The following is a 23272-nucleotide window of genomic DNA, read 5'->3' on the forward strand; positions in this document are numbered from 1 at the left end:
AGCCATTCTGCACTTCCTGTCGATCTCATTTTTGAGACGTTTGTATTCCTTTCAGCCTGCTTCATTTACTGCATTTTTATATTTTCACCATTCATCTATTAAATTCAGTATCTCCTCTGTCACCCAAGGATTTCTACTAGCCTCATCTTTTTACCTACTTGATCCTCTGCTACTTTCACTAGATATCTCTCAAAGCTACCCTGTATCTCTTACCCATGTCCTTGTCAATGGTTCCCTAGTGCTTTCTGAAACACTCTACAATCTCTGATCCTTTCACTTTATCCAGATCCCATCTCTTACAATTCCTACCTTTTTGCAGTTCTTTCAGGTCTGGATAGATATCTGCTTATTACACATTGCAACCTTCTCCAAATGTCGGCGGTATCTTTCAGTCAGCAGACAAGATTGGCCTGTATGCTTTTATGCTGCATGTGTCCCTTCATGCTTCCACTTCACTATCTCATCAGAAACAGTGGACGTAGGAATGTTCAGGAGTGTGGAAAGCTCGCATACAGACATGTGACACCAATGACACCCTATCACCTGACCACATTCAAAGTCAATGAGCTCCGCGGAGCACCCCATTTTGCTCTCTCACGATGTATAATGACTACTGAGGTCTCTGATATGGAGTAGGTGGCAGCACAACGCACCAAATATGAAAAAGTAAGTGTTTGGGAGTGGCCCAAAGCTTTTCAGCACATAGTGTATGATGAAGTTGTGCTCTATGCAAAATTCTACCAGACGGCTTCTTCTTTCATTCCTTACCCACATTCCATATTCACCTCCTCCTTTTCCTTCTCTTCCTTTTCCTACTATTGAATTCCAATCCCCTATGTCTATTAAATTTTCGTCTCCCTTCGTTATCTGAATAATTTCTTTTATCTCATCATACATTTCTTTAATCTCTTCATCATCTGGGGACCTAGTTGGCATATGAACTTGTACTACTGTGGTAAGTGTGGGCTTTGTGTGTATCTTGGCTACAATACTGCATTCACTATGCTGTTCATAGTAGCTTACCCACACTCCTGTTTTTTATTCATTTTTAAACCTACTCCTCCATTACCCTTATATGATTTTGTATTTATAATCCTGTATTCATCTGACCAGAAGTCTTATTCCTCATGCCATCAAACTTAACCAATTCCCACCATATTTATCTTTATCCTATCCATTTCCCTTTTTAAATTTTCTAACCAGCCTGCCTGATTAAAGGGTCTGACATTCCATGTTCCAATTTGTAGAACATAAGTTTTCTGTCCCCTGATAACGATGTCATCCTGGAGATCTGAATGGGGGACTATTTGACTTCCGGAATATTTTACCCAAGAGGACACCATCATCATTTAATGGACAGTAAAGTTGCATCCCCTCGTGAAAAATTACGGCTATAGTTTCCCCTTGCTTTCATCCATTTACAGTACCAGCACAGCAAGGCTGTTTTGGTTAATGTTACAAGACCAGATCAGTCATTCATCCTGACTGTTGCCCCTGCAACTACTGAAAAGACTGCTGCCCTCTTAAGGGACCACATGTTTGTCTGGCCCCACAACAGATACCCCTCCATTGGGGTTGCACCTACGGAACGACTATCTGTATTGCTGAGGCACGCAAGCCTCGCTACCAGTGCCACGGTCCATGGTTCATGTTACGTCCACTCCTTCGTGACGATCATGTTTCCCATTGAGTAAACGTTTAGTGTCAGGAAGTCTTTTCTGAAAGTATTTGCATTGAGTGTGGCATTTTTCATGAAAACAATGCACCATTTCACAAGGCCAGGAGTGTGATTGAGTGGTTTCAGGAACACAGTGGTGAGTTCCAATTGATGTGTTGGCCACCCAACTCGCCAGCCGTGAACCTGGTTGAACAGATCTGGGATGTGATTTAACATAACGTCAGAGATCATCCCCCCTTCCAGAATTTATGGGAATGAAGTGGCCTGATAGTATAAATATGGTTCCAACTTCCTCCAGTGATCTATGAAGGCCTCATTGCTTCTGTGCCACTATGTCTCCCTACTGTTGTCTGTGCCAGAGGTGTACATACCAGCTTTTAGATGAGTGATGATAATCTTGGGCTGATCAGCCTATGGCAGTTACCATTATTGAAAGAAGGTTGTATTATTGTAATGATTGTGATGGTATAATGATACTGCCACATAAAGTTCGGCTAAACAGTACATGCTGCCCACGAGCCCTGCATGACTCACCCTCTAGTCCAGCTTTAAGACACCGACTGCCCGTGAGATCCACTGCTGTTCCTCTACACCCATTGTTGCTCCACAATGCCCACTGGTGCCACGAGCTCTGAGCTGTGAGAATTCGAAGAGGGAGCCCACCATGGTTCAGCCTCCTCCACCAAACCAAAATCCCCCGTCCCCACCATTAAGGAGCCCTTTACATATGCGTCTCCTTGATATGAGTAATGTGCATGTGTGAGGCTTTACTCGTCCATAAATTCAGAACCAGGAGGTTTGCCGAACTCACCACCCTGACAATCTAACAGGGTCCCTACAACTGAGGAGCTAGCTTGCTATCGAACCCTAACTCCCCCTTTTCAGCAATATTAGGGTTTCGGACTAACACTGTGTCCCCAGCCTTTCCAATGAACCGTTTAGCCCCTTACTAACAGATGGATAACCTGTGACAGGTAATTTTGGTATTATGTCTAGCCTGGCTCCAGTTGTGCTGTGTTACTGCTAGGGTGACTTGTTCTTGAAGCAAATCATTGATTGACTACAGGTTGACAAGAGGAAAATTGACTGGATGTGCTAACATAAGGGATACTGGAGCAGCCTCCAGGGACTTGGGTTGTGCATTGTTAAAGATAAAATTGAGCCACTTTGTCTGAGCCTTGTTGTGAAAGATAAGCACAGCCTTCAACTTGCAGTTCACCTGGTCAGCAAAGTCTGCTGGTAAAAGGATTTGTGGTCACATCTTTAATTCCATTGTCAAAGCAGAACCTCACAAATAGCTGGGAAACAGAAGCTATCAAGCAACCTCGGTGGCCTGGAAACAGAAAAAATTCATAACAAATGCTGGCCAGCTACCAGGAATGTCATTTCTCTGCTCGGAATGTGTCAAAAAAACGAGAAAAGTCATCCATGATAACTAGTAGGTGCCTAATACACACACACACACTTGATGAAGTGGACCTATATAATCCATACAGAGTTAATCCATCAGGCATTCCTAACAGGTAGGCTCTAAAAGCCACTTAAGGGAATTCAAGTTCGGCTCAGCTCCCTTACGGCTCTCACACTCCTCCACCAACCTCTGGACAGCCTTATTCAGGGAGGACCAGGTGACATGTTGAGTGATCTTGACCCCACCAACCTCCAGGCTTGCTTATACAGGGAGGACCAGGTGATGTGTCGTCTGATCTTGACAACAGTTTTATAAATGCCTAAGAGGTTATTATGGAAATAATGAGCCAAAACCTAACTAAGAGCTTGATTGTCAGTCTCTAAACAAAATTCCTGGTGTTCAAAATAAAATCTGAATTTCTTAAGGGCAAACATAACCACCAAGGCTTCCCATTCATACATAGAATATTTCATCTCCGCAGGTGAAAGTTCCCAAGGTGCATTGCTATAGGGCATCAACATGCAACACCTCCCCTGCCATTCTGTTCCTGTAGGAGGACAGCTACCACTTTCTACTCCAGAAGAATTAGGTGTCTGTCTGCAAGAAGAACATGACCTCAAAATTTGGTATGTCTAATACTAGTGGGTTACTAAGCACCACCTTAATGGCTTCAGAAGATTCTGGATGACTTTCATCCCATGTGAAATTTCTTAAATCGTTAAGGCACCCCACTAATTTAATAAAATTCGGCACAGACTTTCGAAAAAATTTGTCATGCCTATGAACCGTGCCACAGCTTTCTTATTTCTAGGAGCTGGAAATTTTCGCAAATCACTAGTATGCTCCTGGTCAATTTCAATCCAATCAGTGAAACTAAGATGTCCCAAGGATGAAACCTATGTGCCAGTGTCATTTTAGATGGCTTCACAGTAAGTCCCACCTCCCTCTGGTAAACCAGAACTGCCTCAAGATGTTGCAGGTTTTCAGACACTAGAACTGTATACAACCATGCCATCTAGGTAATTAGAGACACACTTGAATGTGAAATCACCAAAAACACAATCTAGAAGGCAAGACATAATGGTAACTCCTGTTGGAAAACCAAAGGGCACCCTGTTAAAATTGTGGAGGTTCCAATCTGTACAGCAGGCAGTAATATAGTTGAAATCCTCTGTTAACATGATCTGATAATATGCGAGATTGAGATCCAGGACAGCAAAATACTGAGCCTGACTGAACCAAGTAAACGATTATGCAGATTGGGAAGTGGCACAGATTCCAAAACTGCGTTCTCATTAACTGCACGATAACCCACAACAGGATGAAACACCCCACCGCTGCCCATAGATACTGAGAATATGGTAGAAGCATAGGCTGAAGTTGAGGGATGGAGAAAACCTCTCTGGAATGTCATTTGTAAGGCAAATCTTGTACTGGATTTTATCAGTGATGTCCAATCTGTTAGTTAACATCTGTGGTAACCGATCAAAAACTTCCAGTACCAGCATCACCTCTACTGGATGAAGGTGACTGAGCTGAAATGGCAAACATTGCAGTAACACACTATGAATTCCTGTGGCAACCTGACAGGAGCACAATGTGAATGTTTCAGCTGGGTTAAATTTAAAATAAACAACCCTGCCTTGACAAACTAGCACAAACCCACTACCACTTACAAAAACACAGTGCAAAATTAAGTTCACTGAAAGATTTTTACTTACTATCCACTTCACAGGCCAAGAAAATTTTCCAATACTCAGTTTTGCCAACCAGAGGCAACGTGTGCCCAGTGAGAGCTCAACATTGGGAGGACGGATGCAAACAAGGCGATTGACAGGTATGGCGGAACTTCAAATGCCACAGATAATCTAAACGAGAAACTGAACTACCAGAGTTGAGGGGGGGGGGGGGGTGCACATTCGTTCCTGGTTAAGTTGTACCCAAAAATAAGGCAGGGGTTCCCATACCTCGGACTTGGCACAGATCCAGCCCTTAGGCAGTAAAACACTGCCGTGCCTCTTCCATTCTGTGTGATGTCGGCTGTTTGATTCTCCTTCCATGTCACCAGACATCGCCATACAAAATGCCAATCTTTGTTACACTGGAAACACATCATACACTTTTTCCTTATGGGTGGTCCCCTTTTAACTTACTTGGAATCTCAATCCCCATCCTGATAATGGCACTTAAACCCCCATCACTGCTGGTCTGCAAAACTCAGACTTCAATAGCAGACACCAAAGCCTCTAATTCAGTAAAAGATGTGCATTTATTAGCGAAGGTAATCCATGAACAGTCCTGTGGCCACATTTTCTGTAATATATTATTGAGTATTTGTATCTCTGTGACTTGCAATTCCAGGTATGGAATGGTCATATGCATTCATCTATGAACCTAGGAAAAGGTTCATGAGGAAACTGCAACAGCCAAAAATGTTTATGCCTGAGTAGCCTCTTAATATGAGGTGACAATTTCAGGCCAATAATTGATTTTTACAACTGCCTTGATGTTGCACTTTCATGTAAAATTCGATTGAAAACATGGCTTAACACAGGGGGTACAGCGTCTGAACAACAACATTGTCAGTGATGACCAAAGTGTCAGCATGAAACATAAATTTGACCATGATCCATACGATGGATTTTACCTGTCTTTAAATTCTACATTGAAAGTTCCATTATAGCTTGCAGCAGTAACATTATTTGGTATGGTAATTTCCCAAATTAATTCTCCTGAGGTCCTTATAGGTGTCCGTAGCATTCCTACTACTTCCAGCAGCTATATGTCGGTGGGAGAATCTTGTTCACGACCTATTGCTCCTAATTTGTCTAAATAAAGGCAGCTGTCCCTGTAACTGCAGAGCTAATGTAATATGCTCAGAATAGAGATTACATTGTGCAATACCGCACAAGTGATTATCCCAATGGATCAATTGTGCCTGAATTATATGTATTTGCTTATGATGGGGCTGACTACTTTCTAAACACACTATATTCTGACACAAGATTGTCATGGCCAGAGCTCAGGCAGCTAGTGCAACATGTACCTCCATGGTGCAGTTGGTACTAATCACCAAGGGGTCGTCCACAAGTTGGGCACACCGCCCTTACATGGAAGCTGACAAACTTTTAATTCGTAGATAAACTGTTGATTTTTCAATGAGGACAAACTGGGACAGTTGTGGGACCCCATGTTCCGCAGTGGATACCTGCAACCACACACCTCGTGGTGAATGACAGTATGACACCTTCCCCCTTTACTTCCAGGAAAATAACCATTGCCTGTTACCAACCAAACATCCAGCAGGACAAGGGGAAATTAAGTGGAACGACTAGATGGATTGGGGTTCACATGAGTCTCCATTGTTTATTAAAATGTTTTTATTTAAGAATAATAACTAAAGTCAGATACATTAGCAGGATTACAAACACCACTCCGAACTTTCAAATTTAAGACATTACACACCTTAGTTTAGTGACAATTTAAATAAGGCAATAGTTAGACAAAATCTGTGTCTGACACCAGTTCTTAGATTTTAGATTCAAAATTTCCATCTTCACAAACCGCAAATGAGAAAATGCTTCAACAAATAATTATATGGAAACAGATGGCTCTTTAAGACAACACAGAAGCATAACTCATTTCAAAGGTTAAAACTGAATAGCTATACTGGAAGACAGAGCAGTTTATAGCTGCCTCGGGACCCCTAGAAAAAGGAAATTCTTAAAATACACCTCCAATTGCATCTAGATAATTTAATAAAGTAAACAGGTGCACTGATTTCTAGAGCTACCTTCAGGCAGACAGACAGAGCAAGTTTCTAAATCTTGCACCAGTGAGCAGTTAAGTAATTAAAAAGAGAATGAGCGTGCACCGATCGATATAACTGGCTTCAGACACAGTGAAAATTCTATTAAGACATACTGTAGAAAATCCCTAAGTGATTCAGTATGTGAATGTGCATGCATAGCAGCTCAAGAACACCCTTTAAAAAGGAGAACTAGTAATTAGTAGTCAGAACCTACTTGTAGCAGTAAATAAATAACAGGTGAGAAAAGCTCACTTCATGACAACTTTAAAATAACAAACACTTGAACAATTAAATCTGGTAAGCAGTAACTCACCCAGAGATGGAATAAATTTCTTTCACTCTCCACCTCACAAATGGCCAGTGAACGAACACGAAAAACATTCAGAGCTCAGTAACACTTGATGGTTTTACACACTTTTGCTTGTTCCAGTCTCTGAGTGTCAAATGTGCCTGTTACTTACCAACAGGCTATATTTTCACAAGTCTGGATGACATCTGAAGTGACGTGTGATTCACATAGAGATGATCAGCATGTGACCATTCTAACAGTGCTCGACAGTATGTACAGCAAAGACACTCGACCCAACAAACCCCCAAAAATCAAAATGTACAAAATTTTTGTACAAATTTCGAATAGTGATTTACGCAACTTGAGTGAAGGCAGCCTATCGGTAGCTGGCAGTGGTGAATTCCCTGAGGCTGATATACAGAGGCAATGTTAATAGCCACAGCATGATAAGCATGCCCTGAGTCCAAGTCCAAAACAATCAAAGTGTGCCACAACAGTAGAAAACTGGAGCAGACTAAGGAGCATCTAAATTCCACTGTCATTCTCACTTAATACAACTGCACGGCCACGATAGTTGGGTAGATCAATGGACTCGTCAGATGATTCTCATCATAAACTCGGTCTAAGGCTAAACATGGTCACGCTTAAAACAGTATTCAGGATTACCAAATCATCGAATCCACTGCTAAACATGGGGAATTGAATAGCAATAACAAGCTTGTCTAGTTGCTAGACACTGCCCTAACCCCTTCCAAGGCAATGCCACAAGGTATTAAGTCATGCAACACAACTGAAATCGCGCAGTTTTTCAGATGAGAAAGCTTGTTGCATAATGTGACTTCCACAGAGAAGAACAAATAGCAAATACAGATAGCCAAGACCACACCAATGTACTGTCTTTCATTAACACATGTGCCGGCAATTATTAACTTGACAGAACTTTTGAAGGGCGATTAGTCATCCATTCTGTCAATTGTGGCTGAATGGCAAATACTGTTGACGTACCCTGCGTGGCTCTTATCGTGCCCCATGGCACCCCGAGCTCCAAGCCAAAGAAGTGACATCACCAGGTGCAGGATGGGAATTCAAAGAGGTACCCCGCCATGCCTCAGATAGTAATAATAATAAAATCATAATGATCGTTATTTGTACTAGTATATTAGTATTATTGTAGGCAGTTAATTAATACAAAAATCAATTAATAAGATGTCTTTCTATCTTTTGCCCAGCATCTCTCTTCAAGGCATCTTCTTTGCGTACACCATTTTGCTTCATTATTTTGTCGATATACTCTTTCTGAAAGTTAAGTGGTCTACTTTGTTTCTATCAGTAAGACGATTTCCAATAAAAAATTATTCTTTGGCTGCTAATTATCTAACATCCTCAACAGATCCCAATATCAGTTTAATGATTTTCTTCCTATGCTATCACTGTTTCATTTGTTCTCATTCCAGCACTTCCTTTGACATTATGGGTTTTTCAGTCTTGACATGCTGGTGCTGTTCCATAAATAATCTTTCCAGAACTTTGTCTTCTTTTGAGATTAGCAAGTAAAACCCATAGTTCAGATCCACAGAATAGGACTGGTGTAGCCTGTAGCCTACTCTCTCTTTTTGTTCTGTTAGAAACGTGCTTGTCCCACCAAAAGGAATTCATGAAGTTAGAATAGTATTAAGTAGTGTGCCAACGTAGGGTGTGTGCATTTAATAATTGTATCATAAATAAGCATTCAGTGCAACAAGGTTTTGATGTAACTGTTCTAGACATTTTATTATTCTGATCATAAAAGTAGTATGAGTGATGTGGCACTTGACAGTCCAGTTTCTGCTCCCCCACACGGTTGGTGTAAACTGTATTGTAATTTGATATGAACAACATTGATTTTATGAACAACATTGAAGTCATTGTTTCAGGTAGTAGCTGTGTTATTTTACTTCATTACACTACCATTATATGCATATGTAGATAATGAAGCTAGAAAATATGATTGAAAACAATAGCATAGGGAGAAGGCTGAAATGAAAGATCATAATGAATTTTCAAAGGCGTTGTCATTAATCAGTCTTACAATTTTTTGCTGCCTCCCATTGAAGTATACCATAGTGAAATCGCCACTCAGAATTTTGAACTCAAAAGAGAACACTTAACAATAACTACTATTTAGTTATAAAGTAGTGTGATGGTTGGGGTTTATCTGTGTGATATATTTTATATAATATGGGAGGACTGTGACTGCTTAAAAGTACTTATTACAGTTTGTTATTTTTGCCACAGGGCCAAGATTATCCATGCAGCATGAATGTAAAAGAAGAGTTGGAGAAGGGTGTGAATAAAGAGGTAATTTTAGAATTTATATGACTACGTGGAAGTAATCTTGTTTAGCTGTGGTGAAAATAATGAGATGGTAATCAATTGTGTGTGTATTCACTTTAGCAGTCCTGTTTTTACTTTAGGGTAAAGATAACAAGGGTTACAGTATTACAGTATGCTCCAGGTTGGAAACGAGGAAACCGGTAAAATAGAATATTTTGTTACACTTTACCCATATGGATTTAAACATTATCTTTGAGCAGGTGAAGTAGTTTAGTTTGTGAGTTTGTAGAATTGCTTCTTTACATTATAAATGCAAATAAAAATTAAATGAGATAGCATTGATGAAGTTATATGAAAATTGGTACCAAGTCCCAAGACTCAAGCTATGATTTCCTGTTTTAATGAGTAGTTCCCTTAATGGTTCCGTGTATGTGAACTACAGCATTGGATGTTTTTATTTGCCATGTGATACTGCTGTGACAGTTACAGAATCATTGAAGGAATATCTACACAAAGTAGTGCAGAAAAAGTAGGTGATCCTAACCTACTGAGTAGAGACTAAGATGTTTGAGCATACATTGCAAGTGGTATGGACAGGCAGTCTTGTGAAGTACTTTAGAACCGTTTTCTGAAAGCTGTCGTAAGCTGCTAGTTTAACAGCCCACACAAAATTGAAATAGTTGAAATACTGCAACTATAAACAGGCTTGTCCTTACAGATAGTATTAGTACAGAAAGGGGCTAGTGATCATGATGCTAGCACAGCGACAGTGGTAAATGAAACTTCCTGGCAGATTAAAACTGTGTGCCGGACTGAGACTTGAACTCGGGACCTTTGACTTTCAGGGGCAAGTACTCTACCATCTGAGCTACCCAAGCACGACTCACGCCCCGTCCTCACAGCTTTACTTCTGCAAGGTTCGCAGGAGAGCTTCTGTAAAGCTTGGAAGGTAGGAGACGAAGTATTGGCAGAAATAAAGCTGTGAGGACGGGGCGTGAGTGGTGCTTGGGTAGTTCAGATGGTAGAGCACTTGCCCGCAAAAGGCAAAAGTCCTGAGTTCGAGTCTCGGTCCGGCACTCAGTTTTAATCTGCCAGGAAGTTTTATATCAGCGCACACTCCGCTGCACAGTGAAAATCTCTTTCTGGATGGTAAATGAAGTTAATGAATCCTTTAAGAGGGCTAGCTGAATAGATTTGCTAGAAAGAGCAGGTAAACAGTTGTTAACATCCCATTTAAACAATGAGAATGTAATTTACTTCCAATATGATCTACATAGAGGAAGATGGACAAACACTAAATGGACTGTAAATCACACGCTGAATAAGTATGTGGTGAGTAACTGGATTACAGACAGGAAAGACCCACTGTGGTTTAATGTCAGAATTGGGAAAACACTGAGGAAGCAGACTGTTGTACTCTCAGTTCAAAAAAGTATGCACAGTGGTGACAGCCAAGTGCTAATGGAAATTCTTCTGTCCATAAAAAGATCTATGCGTGAAGCATACAACTACCACCATCATACATGAGCAACAGATTTTACAGAGAACACGAGACATTTCTGGTCAAAGACTTCTATCCAGGCAGTCATTGACCAGTCTGGTGTGGCTTTGGAGGAAAGCAGAAGGTGGTCACTAACCCCTCTCTGTATTTAGTTATCAAGTTTGTGCAGGAGGATCATACCAACATATTGTTGTTTCACTGTCACACAGACTCCTGTATTAGGCACATAGTAATAGGATCCCTGGAGTAGAGAAGCAACTGGAAGAGTTGAAAACATAATAGTTGCCATGTCCCAACCGAATCACAAATAATTTGTCCAGAAAGTACTCTACAGCATTTTCCTCATACTTAGCTTGCATTTATTTGAAATCTCTCGCCTAGTGCAAAGACTCGGGCAGCTGGGAAAAAGTTCAGGTGGCTTCTGTGTATAAGAATGGTAAAAGAATGTACCTGCAAAATTACAGAACAATATCATAATGATTATGTGCTCCAGAGTTCCTGAACATATCCTCAGTTCAAATATAATTAATTTCTTTAAGACAGAAAAGTTTTTATCCACAAATCAGCATTGATTTTGTGCAATACTCATCTTGGTCTTCTATCAAATTACATACTGTGAACCATGGATGATGGGCAACAGGCAAGATTCCACATTCCTATATTTCCAGAAAGCATTTGAACAGTGCACCACTGCATACTGTAAATAGAGGTATGAGCATATGGAATAGGTTCCCCGATATATGAATGGTACAAAGACCTCTCAAGTAACAGAGGCCAGTACTTTGATCTCAACAGCAACTGTTTTTTCTGAGACAAGAGTATCATCAATAGTGCCACAGAGAATGGTGCCATATCTGTATATGAAATGATCCGATGAGCAGCATTCTGTGCCTGTTTGCTAATGGCATTGTGTGTGGGGAAGGATCATCACTAAGTGACTACGAGGATACAAAATGACTTGGACAAACTTTTTATGTGGTGTGATGAATGGCAGATGCAGAAATATTCAAGTAACTGCAGATGAGTAGGAAAAACAATCCCATAATGTTGTATACAACATCAGTACTCTACAGCTTGACAGTCTGGTCAATAAAATGTTTAGGTATAACAATGCAGGGGCCGGTCGGAATGGCCGAGCGGTTCTAGGCGCTACAGTCTGGAGCCGTGCGACTGCTACAGTTGCAGGTTCGAATACTGCCTTGGGCATGGATGTGTGTGATGTCCTTGGGTTAGTTAGGTTTAAGTAGTTCTAAGTTCTAGGGGACTGATGACCTCAGAAGTTAAGTCCCATAGTGCTCAGAGCCATTTCAACCATAACATTGTGAAGTGATATAAAGTGGAACAAGCACATAAGGATGGTAGTAGGACGGGGAATAATCAACTTTTTTTGTATTTTGAAAACTGTGGTTCATTTGTAAGGGACACTATATATAGAACACCATAGAAGTGCCTAGTAGTAGTAATTGTTGTTGCTGTGGTAATAGATGCCATCCACGATGCACCGCTTGGTGGCTTGCACAGTTTTAATGCAAATGTACATGCACAGCAGCCAGAAAGAAGATAATCAAGCTGCAGATTCCATGTGAAATGCATTCTCAAGCTTTATAAGTTTGGTAAGCCCGTTTGTAAGGCTAATAAGTTGTTAACTGGCGTATGTGACAGAGCCAAGGATCAGTCATCTGCTTGTGTCATGAAGAGAATACATGACAGAAAGCTAAACATAAATATAAACTAGAGGTAAAGCTGTCATCAGCCTGGAGGTTTTAAACACCGGAGTTCTCTACTACACACAGTCCTACTGACTACCATGTGCTGTTACCCTCTTTCCACATCTGAACTGATTTACCTAACTAGTTACAACGTACCTGCTGTTCAATGATCAAGGACCTTTGGATTTGCAGTGTCACAATTACCCATTGAGCCACCAAGTACTAGAAAAAGGCAGAAGCATTTTGCAGTAAAGTCCAGAGCTACAATCCTTATAACTCCATATGGAATGCACTCCAAAAGTAGACGATGAACACACCAGAGGTCAAATGACCATAAAGTGTAGTTAGCAGATTCAGTTACACAAAAAACGGTGCTGAACTGACATCTTTCTGCCATCCGAATTGTTCATTTATGGAACAGTGGTTTGCACATGTATACAAACAGGCAAAGGTCATTCCAGCTTGTAAGAAAAGTCACAGGAAATACGTGCAAAACTACAGACATACCTAGTTGGTGCAAAAATCTTCTTGAATGATTTTGTGATCCTGTATGACGGCTCTTGAAAAAAAAATCAATTCATCTGCAAGAATGGAAATGGATCCCATTATTTCTGGTCATGTGAAACTGTTTAGTCTGCTTCTCCACAGTGCTGCCACAATGTAGTCAGCCTGTAAAATGAGACCATAGTTCTGAAGCAGTACCTGTGGGAAAGCTAGCAAAGTTGATGTGCCTTTCAATGATTTAGTACTTCTGCTATGCAGTTAGTCATTACTTAATGCCTTAAATTACGTAAAAACAGTAAGATACATTAGAACTGAATGGTACAAATGGATAGGTGTGATGTACCTGCCATTACCACATTGTAAACTATACAAGTACCATCTCTTGTGATGGTGTCCAACAGTCATAGCTAATCCACAAAACATATGGAATGAAAATGAATGTTTGCATAACTGCCTACTTATTTGCGGCAAAAAGTATTTTAAGTATAGTTATATATGTTGGCAATATAAGAATATTATTGAGTCTGAGAATCCTACTTTCACTACTGTTTGGGGGTTACCACCAATAGCATGCGCTTTCATTAATTGCACAAATTTCACCCATATTCATTCTTGCCCTTCGTCTCCCCTCCACTCTTCTGATGCTACCATCCCACAGGTGTGTCATCTGTCTCTTCAGTGTACATTCCATGGCTTGCTAAATATTTCAAGGGTTTCTGCTCAATGTTTCAGCCAGCTTTGGTCCAAATGTATTTTGAACATAACAGCTTTCTTGGAGGGCATTACATTCTGGAACTACAAATACATCAAGAATTTACTGTTAACATGTTGATGGTAGTATGGTCTTTACTTTGTATGCAGTCTGACTAGCGTGCATTCATCAGAGGACCTCAAACAACTGCCTAGCCCAAAAAACGCTTGCTTTGTGTAGTGCACCACTGACCCATCAAGTATTTCTACAATTCTCCACCTCATAATGCATTTCCAGCAGTCTGCAGTTTGGGCAGTCAGAGAATCGATGAAGCCTTTGGAGACCCTCCACTCACGCCAAACCAAAGGACTTGAATCAATTCTGGGAATGCTGATACAAACTGTGTGCGCTGCATGCACTCATGTGTGACACAAGGGCGCTTCGCCATTTCTGCTACCTCTCAATATAAACTGAAGGTGGCCTCAGAACCCAAACAAATGGGTATCATTGGCACCAACATCAGCCACAACTTGTAGACATCCACACCCTGTGTGTTTCGTAGCCACAGGCAGGACATTTTCCATGTCTCAGATGAGGCTCCATGGCAGACATATTCAGCACACATAGGATTCATTTCCAGTCTGGATGCCATTTCCCTAAGGAGCTCCATAATGCGTTTGACGTTGGAGGTCCTGATAAACTAGAAAACTTCTCTCCACTTGGGCCTGTCTGGACCCTGATGAATGAACACCTGCCAGTCCACTCACAGGGTCAATGGGTGAGGCAGCCTCCACATCACTCTCTGCCTCAAACAGCGCTAACTGTTACGACCCATCCCTCACCATTTGGTGAGACAACTCAGCCACATTGGGTACACCACAAGGTGTCTTGACAACAGAGCCAGTGGGCAAAATAGGTGACACCTTAGGCATCCTATGTGATGAGCCAGATTCTCGGCCCCCACTACTACAATAGGCAGCAGCCTGAATGCTGCTGAATATGGCAAAACGCATCTTCAGCTGTTGGTGAACTGAGGCCAGCTCCTCCATCTGCACACAGTGTGCACACATTATATCCATTCCAGTACTACTATTCAAGAATTAACAGTAAAACACACAGAGAAAGCTATATATGTAGCTTGCTATTGTTCTGATGTTTCACCAGTGGAGGCTAATGCATTATTGCACTGTGTAGCTTTTCATTCAAAAGAATTTAGATCTGTGCCACAGACCATGAATACACTTTAAAGTTACTAAAATATGGGATTGCACCTCTTTACTACAAAAGCATGGAAGGAATGTAATCATAAAACGAGAGAGAGAGAGAGAGAGAGAGAGAGAGAGAGAGAGAGAGAGAGCTACATATGAAGGGCTTATTTCAATAGTGGTACAAGTCCATTACCTCCACTTATCTGCCTATAATGCTTCTGAAATTAATGATCCAAACAAAGAGAAAGAAAGGTTCGTGTCTAGCAAGAACCCATATGCTTGAATATATTAGTGGTATCTCAACTGCAGATTTTGCAGCACTCATTTAACTTTAGGACTCTGTATCTCATGATGAACAAAAATGGACTTGTACCACTATTGAAATAAGCCCTTCATTTGTAACTTGATTCTGAAACAACCCTGATTAAATCAGGGTATTGTTAGCAGTCAAATAATGTATGGGCTTCACCTTTGTTTCAAGTAACGGTAACCTAACGCATGCATGCTAATTGATTTTGAGGGCTATGGGTGTTATTTCAGGCAGAATTTGGCTGCTCAATAATGCTACATTCAAGGAGCAGGGATTGTTGACTAAAGAAGGTCTTGAAAGTTAGCCCGAGGTAAAGTTACATATTTTTGGTTAAACATAAATGGAAGGAATCACTATTGCTGCAAATAAATTTTTATTCATATCTAATCTCAGAATGTCAAATATGCATGTGTTGTCTGTTCTTTTGGACATGTCCAAGGGGACAGACAGCATTTTGATCCTGCAGCCACACTGACTCAGGGACAATGGAGGTAGAGACATTAGTTGTCTGTGGGCATTAATTTACATCAATGGGGATGGTTGAAAATTTGTGCTGGACCAGGAATTGAACCCAAGTCTCATGCGGACTGGGCACTTGCAGTGACGACTATGCCATCTGGACACAGTGGTCATCACATCTGCATGGTCTACTCTAGCATGCTTCCTGTCAGACCCAAATTCTGAACTTACTCACCACTGATGCAGTGCTCATGATCCTCCTTACACTGGTTCCTGTAAGAGGTAGTGTGGTGTGCATCTACACTGAAAGGATCATTGGCCGACATCACCTTAATTACATATGTGGTGTCCATTCTTTCGGATATGTCGATGTATCGTCACATCCTGTTCGAACAATCTGAACATGTTTTCCTTACTGCAATCATTTGTCCAGCGTTGTGGACATGAATGTGTAATGTCAGCATTCCATGTTTGTGATCATATCTTGGTAAAAACAATTGTCACAATATGGTATAATTTTGCTTGCTGGGATCAACCCACAACAATGGGGACAAACATTCAGCCAGTGTGATATTCCTCCTCTCCCTGTGCCATTATGGTCAACACTCACTCATTGTGCAGCTTCATCAATGCATCTGAAAGGGGGCAACAGTGCATACTGGGAGCATTAAGTGATTGACTACCGATACCTTGTATTTTCTACTGGTTTGAATAAAATATGCTTACCTTTCAGTAGGTAATTATGCATCCCCTACTGTGCTATGCTGGTGTCACATACTGCAGTTTGAGCCCCTGAGACAAGCAGTTGCTGGCCATTCAAAACAAACAAAAGACAACTCTGTAATAGACTGCACGAATCTATGCATTACAGTTTTGTAAATGTGAGATTACATCTCTGAAACTTACTCATTGTTGCTACATAGGGACCCTACCATTTTCCAGAGAATATGTAGTGAGGGTCACAAAACTAATGAAAGGTCTGATCTGAGTCTTAAACTCTGCTCAAAATTAATTGGTAGTAGTTCATCCATAGCTTGACTCTACAAAGATGTTCTCTTGCCTCACTTACAAATGTTCATTGCCTCTTCAGCCAACAGCCAAAAAGTGAGCCTAGGATGCCCTCTGAGCCCAACCAACAGATTTTGTTGTTGCACACGAGCCTCAGTTCACAGCTGGCCAATAGAACTTACACCATATCTCATATGAGACAGTGGCAGATACAGAAAAACCTCAAGGATGGCTCACTAAAGATACCTTGAGCTACCTTTACTTTTACTGTAATAAAAGATAATCAAATCATATGGAAAGTGTAAGAAAGTTTTATTTAAACTGATTATACACATATACATGATATAAAAAAGTTATAGTTGTGGTTCTGTACTTTAAATGATGAATTCTATGCACCTACTCTTCCTGACAAATTGGTTAATTACATTGTCAGCATGACAAGCAATTTCAGGGTGAGTGTCCAAGAGAGCTAAGCCATTAAGTCGATCCTCCTTCACTGTTGACCTCAGCCATGTCTTTGTACACCACAGTGTTGAAAAACTTCTTTCTACTGCAGCAATAGATGCAGGTAGACAAATATTTTGTACAGCGTATGCAAAGTAGGATAGTCAGATATAGGATAGAGAGACAATGCTTGCATAACAAAATCACAATCATTAAGAGCATTTATGCTCGTTGCTTGTATTGAAGAGACTGTCCCATTAGTCTCTTTTTAACCACAAAGTGTGAGTCGCTTTCAAAACACAGTAGTTCGGGTGAGCACTGATTTAGTTTGTGCGCAAGATCATTAGCATCATGTTCCAGTAATTGTGATGGAAAAAGGATGTTGAATTTAAAATGATAAATATCTTCTTCAGCAAAACGCTCTCTCATGCCAGTCGTAACATGGTCCAGTGTTGGAATAAAAAGTTACTTTCTAATATGTCATAGCATCATCATTATGATCGCATTATGATGAACGTCGAATCTAATTTTGCTTTCGCCATTGCCCAACGCCCAAGATATGGTCTTGTAAGATTTTGCTGACTGGATGTCTTATGTGCATGTCACTTAGTGTAAATAGATTGATAAGAAACTCCCCTTTTCTCCCCCTTCTCTATCCCCACCCTCCCTGCCCCTCCGCCCTGCCCCCAAGCCCTGTCTCCCTGCCCCCAAGCCCTGTCTCCCTGCCCCCAAGCCCTGTCTCCCTGCCCCCAAGCCCTGTCTCCCTGCCCCCAAGCCCTGTCTCCCTGCCCCCAAGCCCTGTCTCCCTGCCCCCAAGCCCTGTCTCCCTGCCCCCAAGCCCTGTCTCCCTGCCCCCACGCCCTGTCTCCCTGCCCCCACGCCCTGTCTCCCTGCCCCCACGCCCTGCCTCCCTGCCCCCACGCCCTGCCTCCCTGCCCCCACGCCCTGCCTCCCTGCCCCCACGCCCTGCCTCCCTGCCCCCACGCCCTGCCTCCCTGCCCCCACGCCCTGCCTCCCTGCCCCCACGCCCTGCCTCCCTGCCCCCACGCCCCCGCCTCCCCGCCCCGTCTACCACTACCCCCCCCCCACCCCCCATCCCGTCTCACATACGCCCCCCCGTCCCATGCCCCGTCTCCCACTACCCCCCCCACTACCCCTCCCCCACCCCCACACCCTGTCTCCCACCCCCTCCACACCCTGTTTCCCGCCCCCACTCCCCGCCCCCACGCCCTGTCTCCCGTTCCACCCTCCCCACCACCACCGCCCGGTCTCGTCCTCCTCTCTCCCCCTGTATGACAGTGCCATGTAGGAACAAGAGACAGATGCCCTGATAACGTCACTTTCTTGGTTTTTCAGTTTCTTGAAGACCCATTAAAGGCTGGCGACCCTAGTGTTTGCGTGCAGCAAGACCCCGAACTGAAACACCATGCTGCTGGATCTGAGCATAATGTAAGTTTTCACACAAGCACTGTATTGTGCAGGAAGTGTAGTAAGAAACTCTTGTTAGATGTGTTATTTGTAGGGTATTACCAATAGTATTTTAACAGCACTTGTAACAAGCATATCTTTATGAACCATTACTGTTGCATTAATTTTTTATTGTGATTCTATGTAATGAATGCCTTAAGTACATATTTGGTGTAAACGGAGCAAGGAAGACTTCCTCTTGGAAGTAATTGTTAATCTTGTTACATCTCTGTGTCACAGTGCTGTAACATATGTGGAACTATGACATGTGATGGGTGTATATTCTAGAGTTCCCAGTCACTATTCACTTTAGTATTTACATCATTACTGAAATTGTGCTGTGGAATTCCTTATGATTTTCCTCCGGTACACATGACATAAATTTGCATTGTTCCCTAAAGAGCAGGCACTGAAAATACATGGTGATATGGCAAGAAGCTGTGTAAATAACATTAAATTTGGGTAATTTTGATGATAATGTGTGGAATGCCACATTCATTTGATTAATGACCAAAAATTCCTCTTGTTTATGGGTTTACTGTTGGAAGATTATTTGCATCTTTATATTATCTGAGTTTAATTTTGAAATGTTGCCACACTCGTACATCAAATTTGTATATGGGAGTACAACCATCCGATAGAGTAGGCCATAGTGCCTCTGTAATCAGAGTGGATTATGTGACAGGAATAGAAAGTGAAAGTATGCCATATAAATACTGCACAATGGCTGATAGCAAAATCAGGGGCAATAGAACTGACTTGAATGCATTCTGGCACACTCTCTTCCCAATTGATAAGAATCTCTTCAAATTTGGATGATACTAATGAGAAAAGAATATTGAGAGCTGTCATATACACACAGAAGATAGCAAGCAGTTATAATTCACAGATTGTGTTCTTCTTTCAGTCTGTTGAAGATCCATTGAGAATATCTTTGTCCACTGATTTTATCAAGGAGGATCCTGAATTAAATATAACTGAGAATACTGTAAGTATTTACATCTCTGATGTATTGCATGTATTCAAGTCTTTTGTTAAGTGTGTAGAGTAAAAGATGCATTGCAGTGGAATTGTCACAGATTGTCAGTTCTCTGGCATTTGTTGCTGTTCGTAATTGTAGAGTATTCTTGTACTCCTGCACTTCACTTTCATATCACCTCTTACATTCTGACTGTTTTAAATAGTAGTGGAAGGGGACTAGTGGCTGGTATAATCCTGTTCTCAGTAGCCCTTGTTGTTATCAACTACATTGTATAATGGTTGTCTGTGATGGTCGCGAAATTCACATTTAGATGAAGTGTAAGTTCTAATAGTGTAGATAATTTGAGAAATATTCCTACTTTCAACAACTTCTGATAATAGAATTCAAAATAACACTGGCTGTTCTTATCTTTTGTGTGAATCATAGTTATTCTTGAGTTTGCCCTAAATTTTTTTTGGGATTTGAAAAACAGAGATGAAATTTGTGGGTTCTAGATCAGCCCCGATATGTTGGCCACAACCTGTACATATTGTGGCAGCTTCTGTGGTACCTGTTCTATTACTTATAAAATTTTCATTAATAGAAAAACTCTTATAGCTTTTAGTGAATGATTGTACATAGCTGAAGCCATGTATGGCCTCACCATGCGAGTCCTGGCAGATCTGAAGAAGAAAGATTATTTTTTTAAATATGCTTTATGACCTTGCTAAGGGAAGGAGAAGCTCACATTGATAAACACATCACAAGAATGAAATTAGACAAATATTGGGGAACATTCAACACACATTTGCGAAGGTTAGGTACTGGCTCACTCTTGATCTGATTGTTCATAAACAAACTTCCTGAAATTTTAAAGGATTTTTCAGGCACTGAAATGTTAGCTTCTTCAGACACTGGAATGTGTGGTGATTATACAAGCATACAGGTCTAGGATCCAAACTATCATGCTAGGGACAGCTCAGAGAGTATATAAAGGAGTGTAGCTGATTCACAGCTAACAGGCCAAGACTTAAATGTCACAGGGACTCATGTTATGCCATTTTAAACAAATGAAAGGGATGCATTGGCATCACAAGTAGACAGGACAGTAAGTGAAACAGTAGTAGTGTTGTTCCACAAGAAGGGTTTTACAGAAATGAGAATGCTGCACATAGTAGTCAGGGATCTGCATATGAGGAGTTTGCTTAAAACAGTGATCTGTAGGGTGTCCTAAGGCATAGCTGTAGTTGTCAAAGTGGCTGGATTGTAGTTGGTGACCACTTACCATGAAAATACAAAAGGCCATACTGGCCTTCATATGCAGCCCAAGAGATCACAGGTCAAACAAGATGTCTCCATGGCACCAGGGCCAGAGGTTCAGGGATAGTGTCCACTGCATGGAGTGCTGCTCCCATAGCAAGTGTGAAGAACAGTGTGTTGCTGATTGTGTGGTCTGGAATACCATGTCATGTGGTTGGCACTGAAATCACTGATGTTGTACCCCACTTGTTACTTTGAAAATTCCCCCTGCGGGTTCGGGGGTTAGAATAGGCCCGCAGTATTCCTGCCTGTCGTAAGAGGCGGCTAAAAGGAGTCTCATCTGTTTCGGCCTTTAATATGATGGTCCCCTAAGGGGTTTGACCACCTCCTTTCCAAATTTTTCCGTTAGTGCGTACCATTTGGGGAAGGACACCTTACGTGATGCATCTTCAATCCATCTTGCCCTAAGATCTGGCACACCCGATATTGTGATGGAGTTGGATTTCAATTGAGCTTCCGGCCACATCCGCTGTAGTGTGTTCCGGATAGCATACATTCTCTCCATTGTGCACTTCCATCTTTGCCCTCGTGATGTGCATGGATATTTCGACATCCGACATCCAGCACGGTAGCCAGTCCGTTGTGGTGGGGTCGTCATGTACCCTCTTGGTGGTAGCCCCCTGACTACACAGGGATCGCACTGCTGATGCCTGAGCTGCTACCTCCCCACGTATGCCGATGAGTAGATGCCTATCCCTCTGGGGCATCGGGACTCCCGGCAAAGGCCATCCTGCCAGGTGGTCTTTGCTGTGGCTGGGTGGTGCCCGTGGGGAGAGCCCCTGGTTGGAGTGGGTGGCATCAGGTCGGATGACCCACAATGAAGCGTGGTACATCATCTCTCGCTGATGGGCCTCCACCAGCAGTCTCTAAGCGATTGAGGTCTAACCTCAACGGCAAGGAATATGAACCAAGATCATTTCCCTCCCTGGCCACTCCATGGGAGGAACATATGGCTAAAGAAGGCAGTGGAGAATATTCAGCCCGGTACCTCGTGTGTACACGAGTTGATGGGGAATCGTTTATGTCAACCAAGTCCCAGTTTTTTGTGGAGCATTTAGAGGACAAGTTCGGGGAGGTGGAGGGCTTGTCCAAAATGCGCTCTGGTTCAGTACTCATCAAAACAGCATCCTCTGCCCAGTCACGGAGGTTGCTCAATCGTGACAAGTTGGGGGATGTTTCTGTTAGCATCACGCCGCATAAGAGTCTCAACATGGTCCAGGGTATTATATTCCACAGGGATCTTCTTCTGCAGTCCGATGATGAACTACATGCCAACCTAGAACGACGAGGTGTTCACTTTGTCTGGCGCATGCATCGGGGTCCGAGGGATAATCAGGTAGCCACCGGTGCCTTCATCTTGGCCTTCGAAGGTGATGTTTTACCCGAAAAGGTCAAGGTGATGGTTTACCGTTGTGATGTGTTAGCCATATATCCCTCCTCCGATGTGGTGTTTTAAATGCTGGAAGTTCGGGCACATGTCATCTCGCTGTACTTCCGGCATCACATGTCAAGATTGTGGACGTCCTTCACATCCCAATACTCCATGTGCTCCGCCTCCCATCTGTGTTAACTGTGGAGAACACCATTCCCCCTGCTCACCGGACTGTAGGATCTTCCAGAAGGAAAGGAAGATAATGGAATATAAAACCCTGGACCGCCTGACCTACACCGAGGCAAGGCGGAAATATGAGCGGCTACATCCTGTGCTCTCCCCCTGTGGGTCCGGGGTAAGAATAGGCCCGAGGTATTCCTGCCTGTCGTAAGAGGCGACTAAAAGGAGTTTCAACCGTTTCGGCCTTCCATGTAATGGTCCCCCTCGGGGTTTGACCTCCATTTTTCCAAATGCTACAGAAGTACGAGCCTTTTGGGGAAGGACACCTTATGTGGTGTATCACTGCTCCTCCGTGCACTAAGACCTTGGCACTCAGCATTGTAACAGCGTTGTAACCATACCCACAATTCAACAAATTGGGCTTAAACGCCTGATGGGTTGTAAAAGTTACGCCCATAGTGCGTCCCCATCTGCACCTACGATCATGATGGACTTTCCATGGCACCCGAAATCCAGCACAGTAGCCAGCCCGTTGTAGTGGGGTCGTCATGTACCCTATAGGTTGTAGCCCCCTGACAACACAGGGATCATACTGCCAATACCTGAGCTGCACCCTCCCCACGTTGGCCAAGGAGT

General features: G+C 42.3%; 1 protein-coding gene across 3 annotated transcripts in view; it reads left to right on the plus strand.

Annotated features, from left to right (window-relative positions):
- Positions 1-23272, plus strand: part of LOC124720385 (zinc finger protein 43-like) — a 120668-nt gene that overhangs the window by 8014 nt on the left and 89382 nt on the right. For 2 of the 3 annotated variants that reach the window (XM_047245721.1, XM_047245719.1), the window contains exons 3-5: positions 9464-9526; positions 18693-18785; positions 19711-19791. In XM_047245721.1, coding sequence (XP_047101677.1) covers positions 9464-9526; positions 18693-18785; positions 19711-19791 — 237 coding nt within the window. The remainder of the gene's footprint in view (positions 1-9463; positions 9527-18692; positions 18786-19710; positions 19792-23272) is intronic. The other variant, XM_047245720.1, reaches the window with a different exon arrangement.

Source organism: Schistocerca piceifrons, chromosome 11, assembly GCF_021461385.2.
Source record: "Schistocerca piceifrons isolate TAMUIC-IGC-003096 chromosome 11, iqSchPice1.1, whole genome shotgun sequence".
NCBI lineage: Eukaryota > Metazoa > Arthropoda > Insecta > Orthoptera > Acrididae > Schistocerca > Schistocerca piceifrons.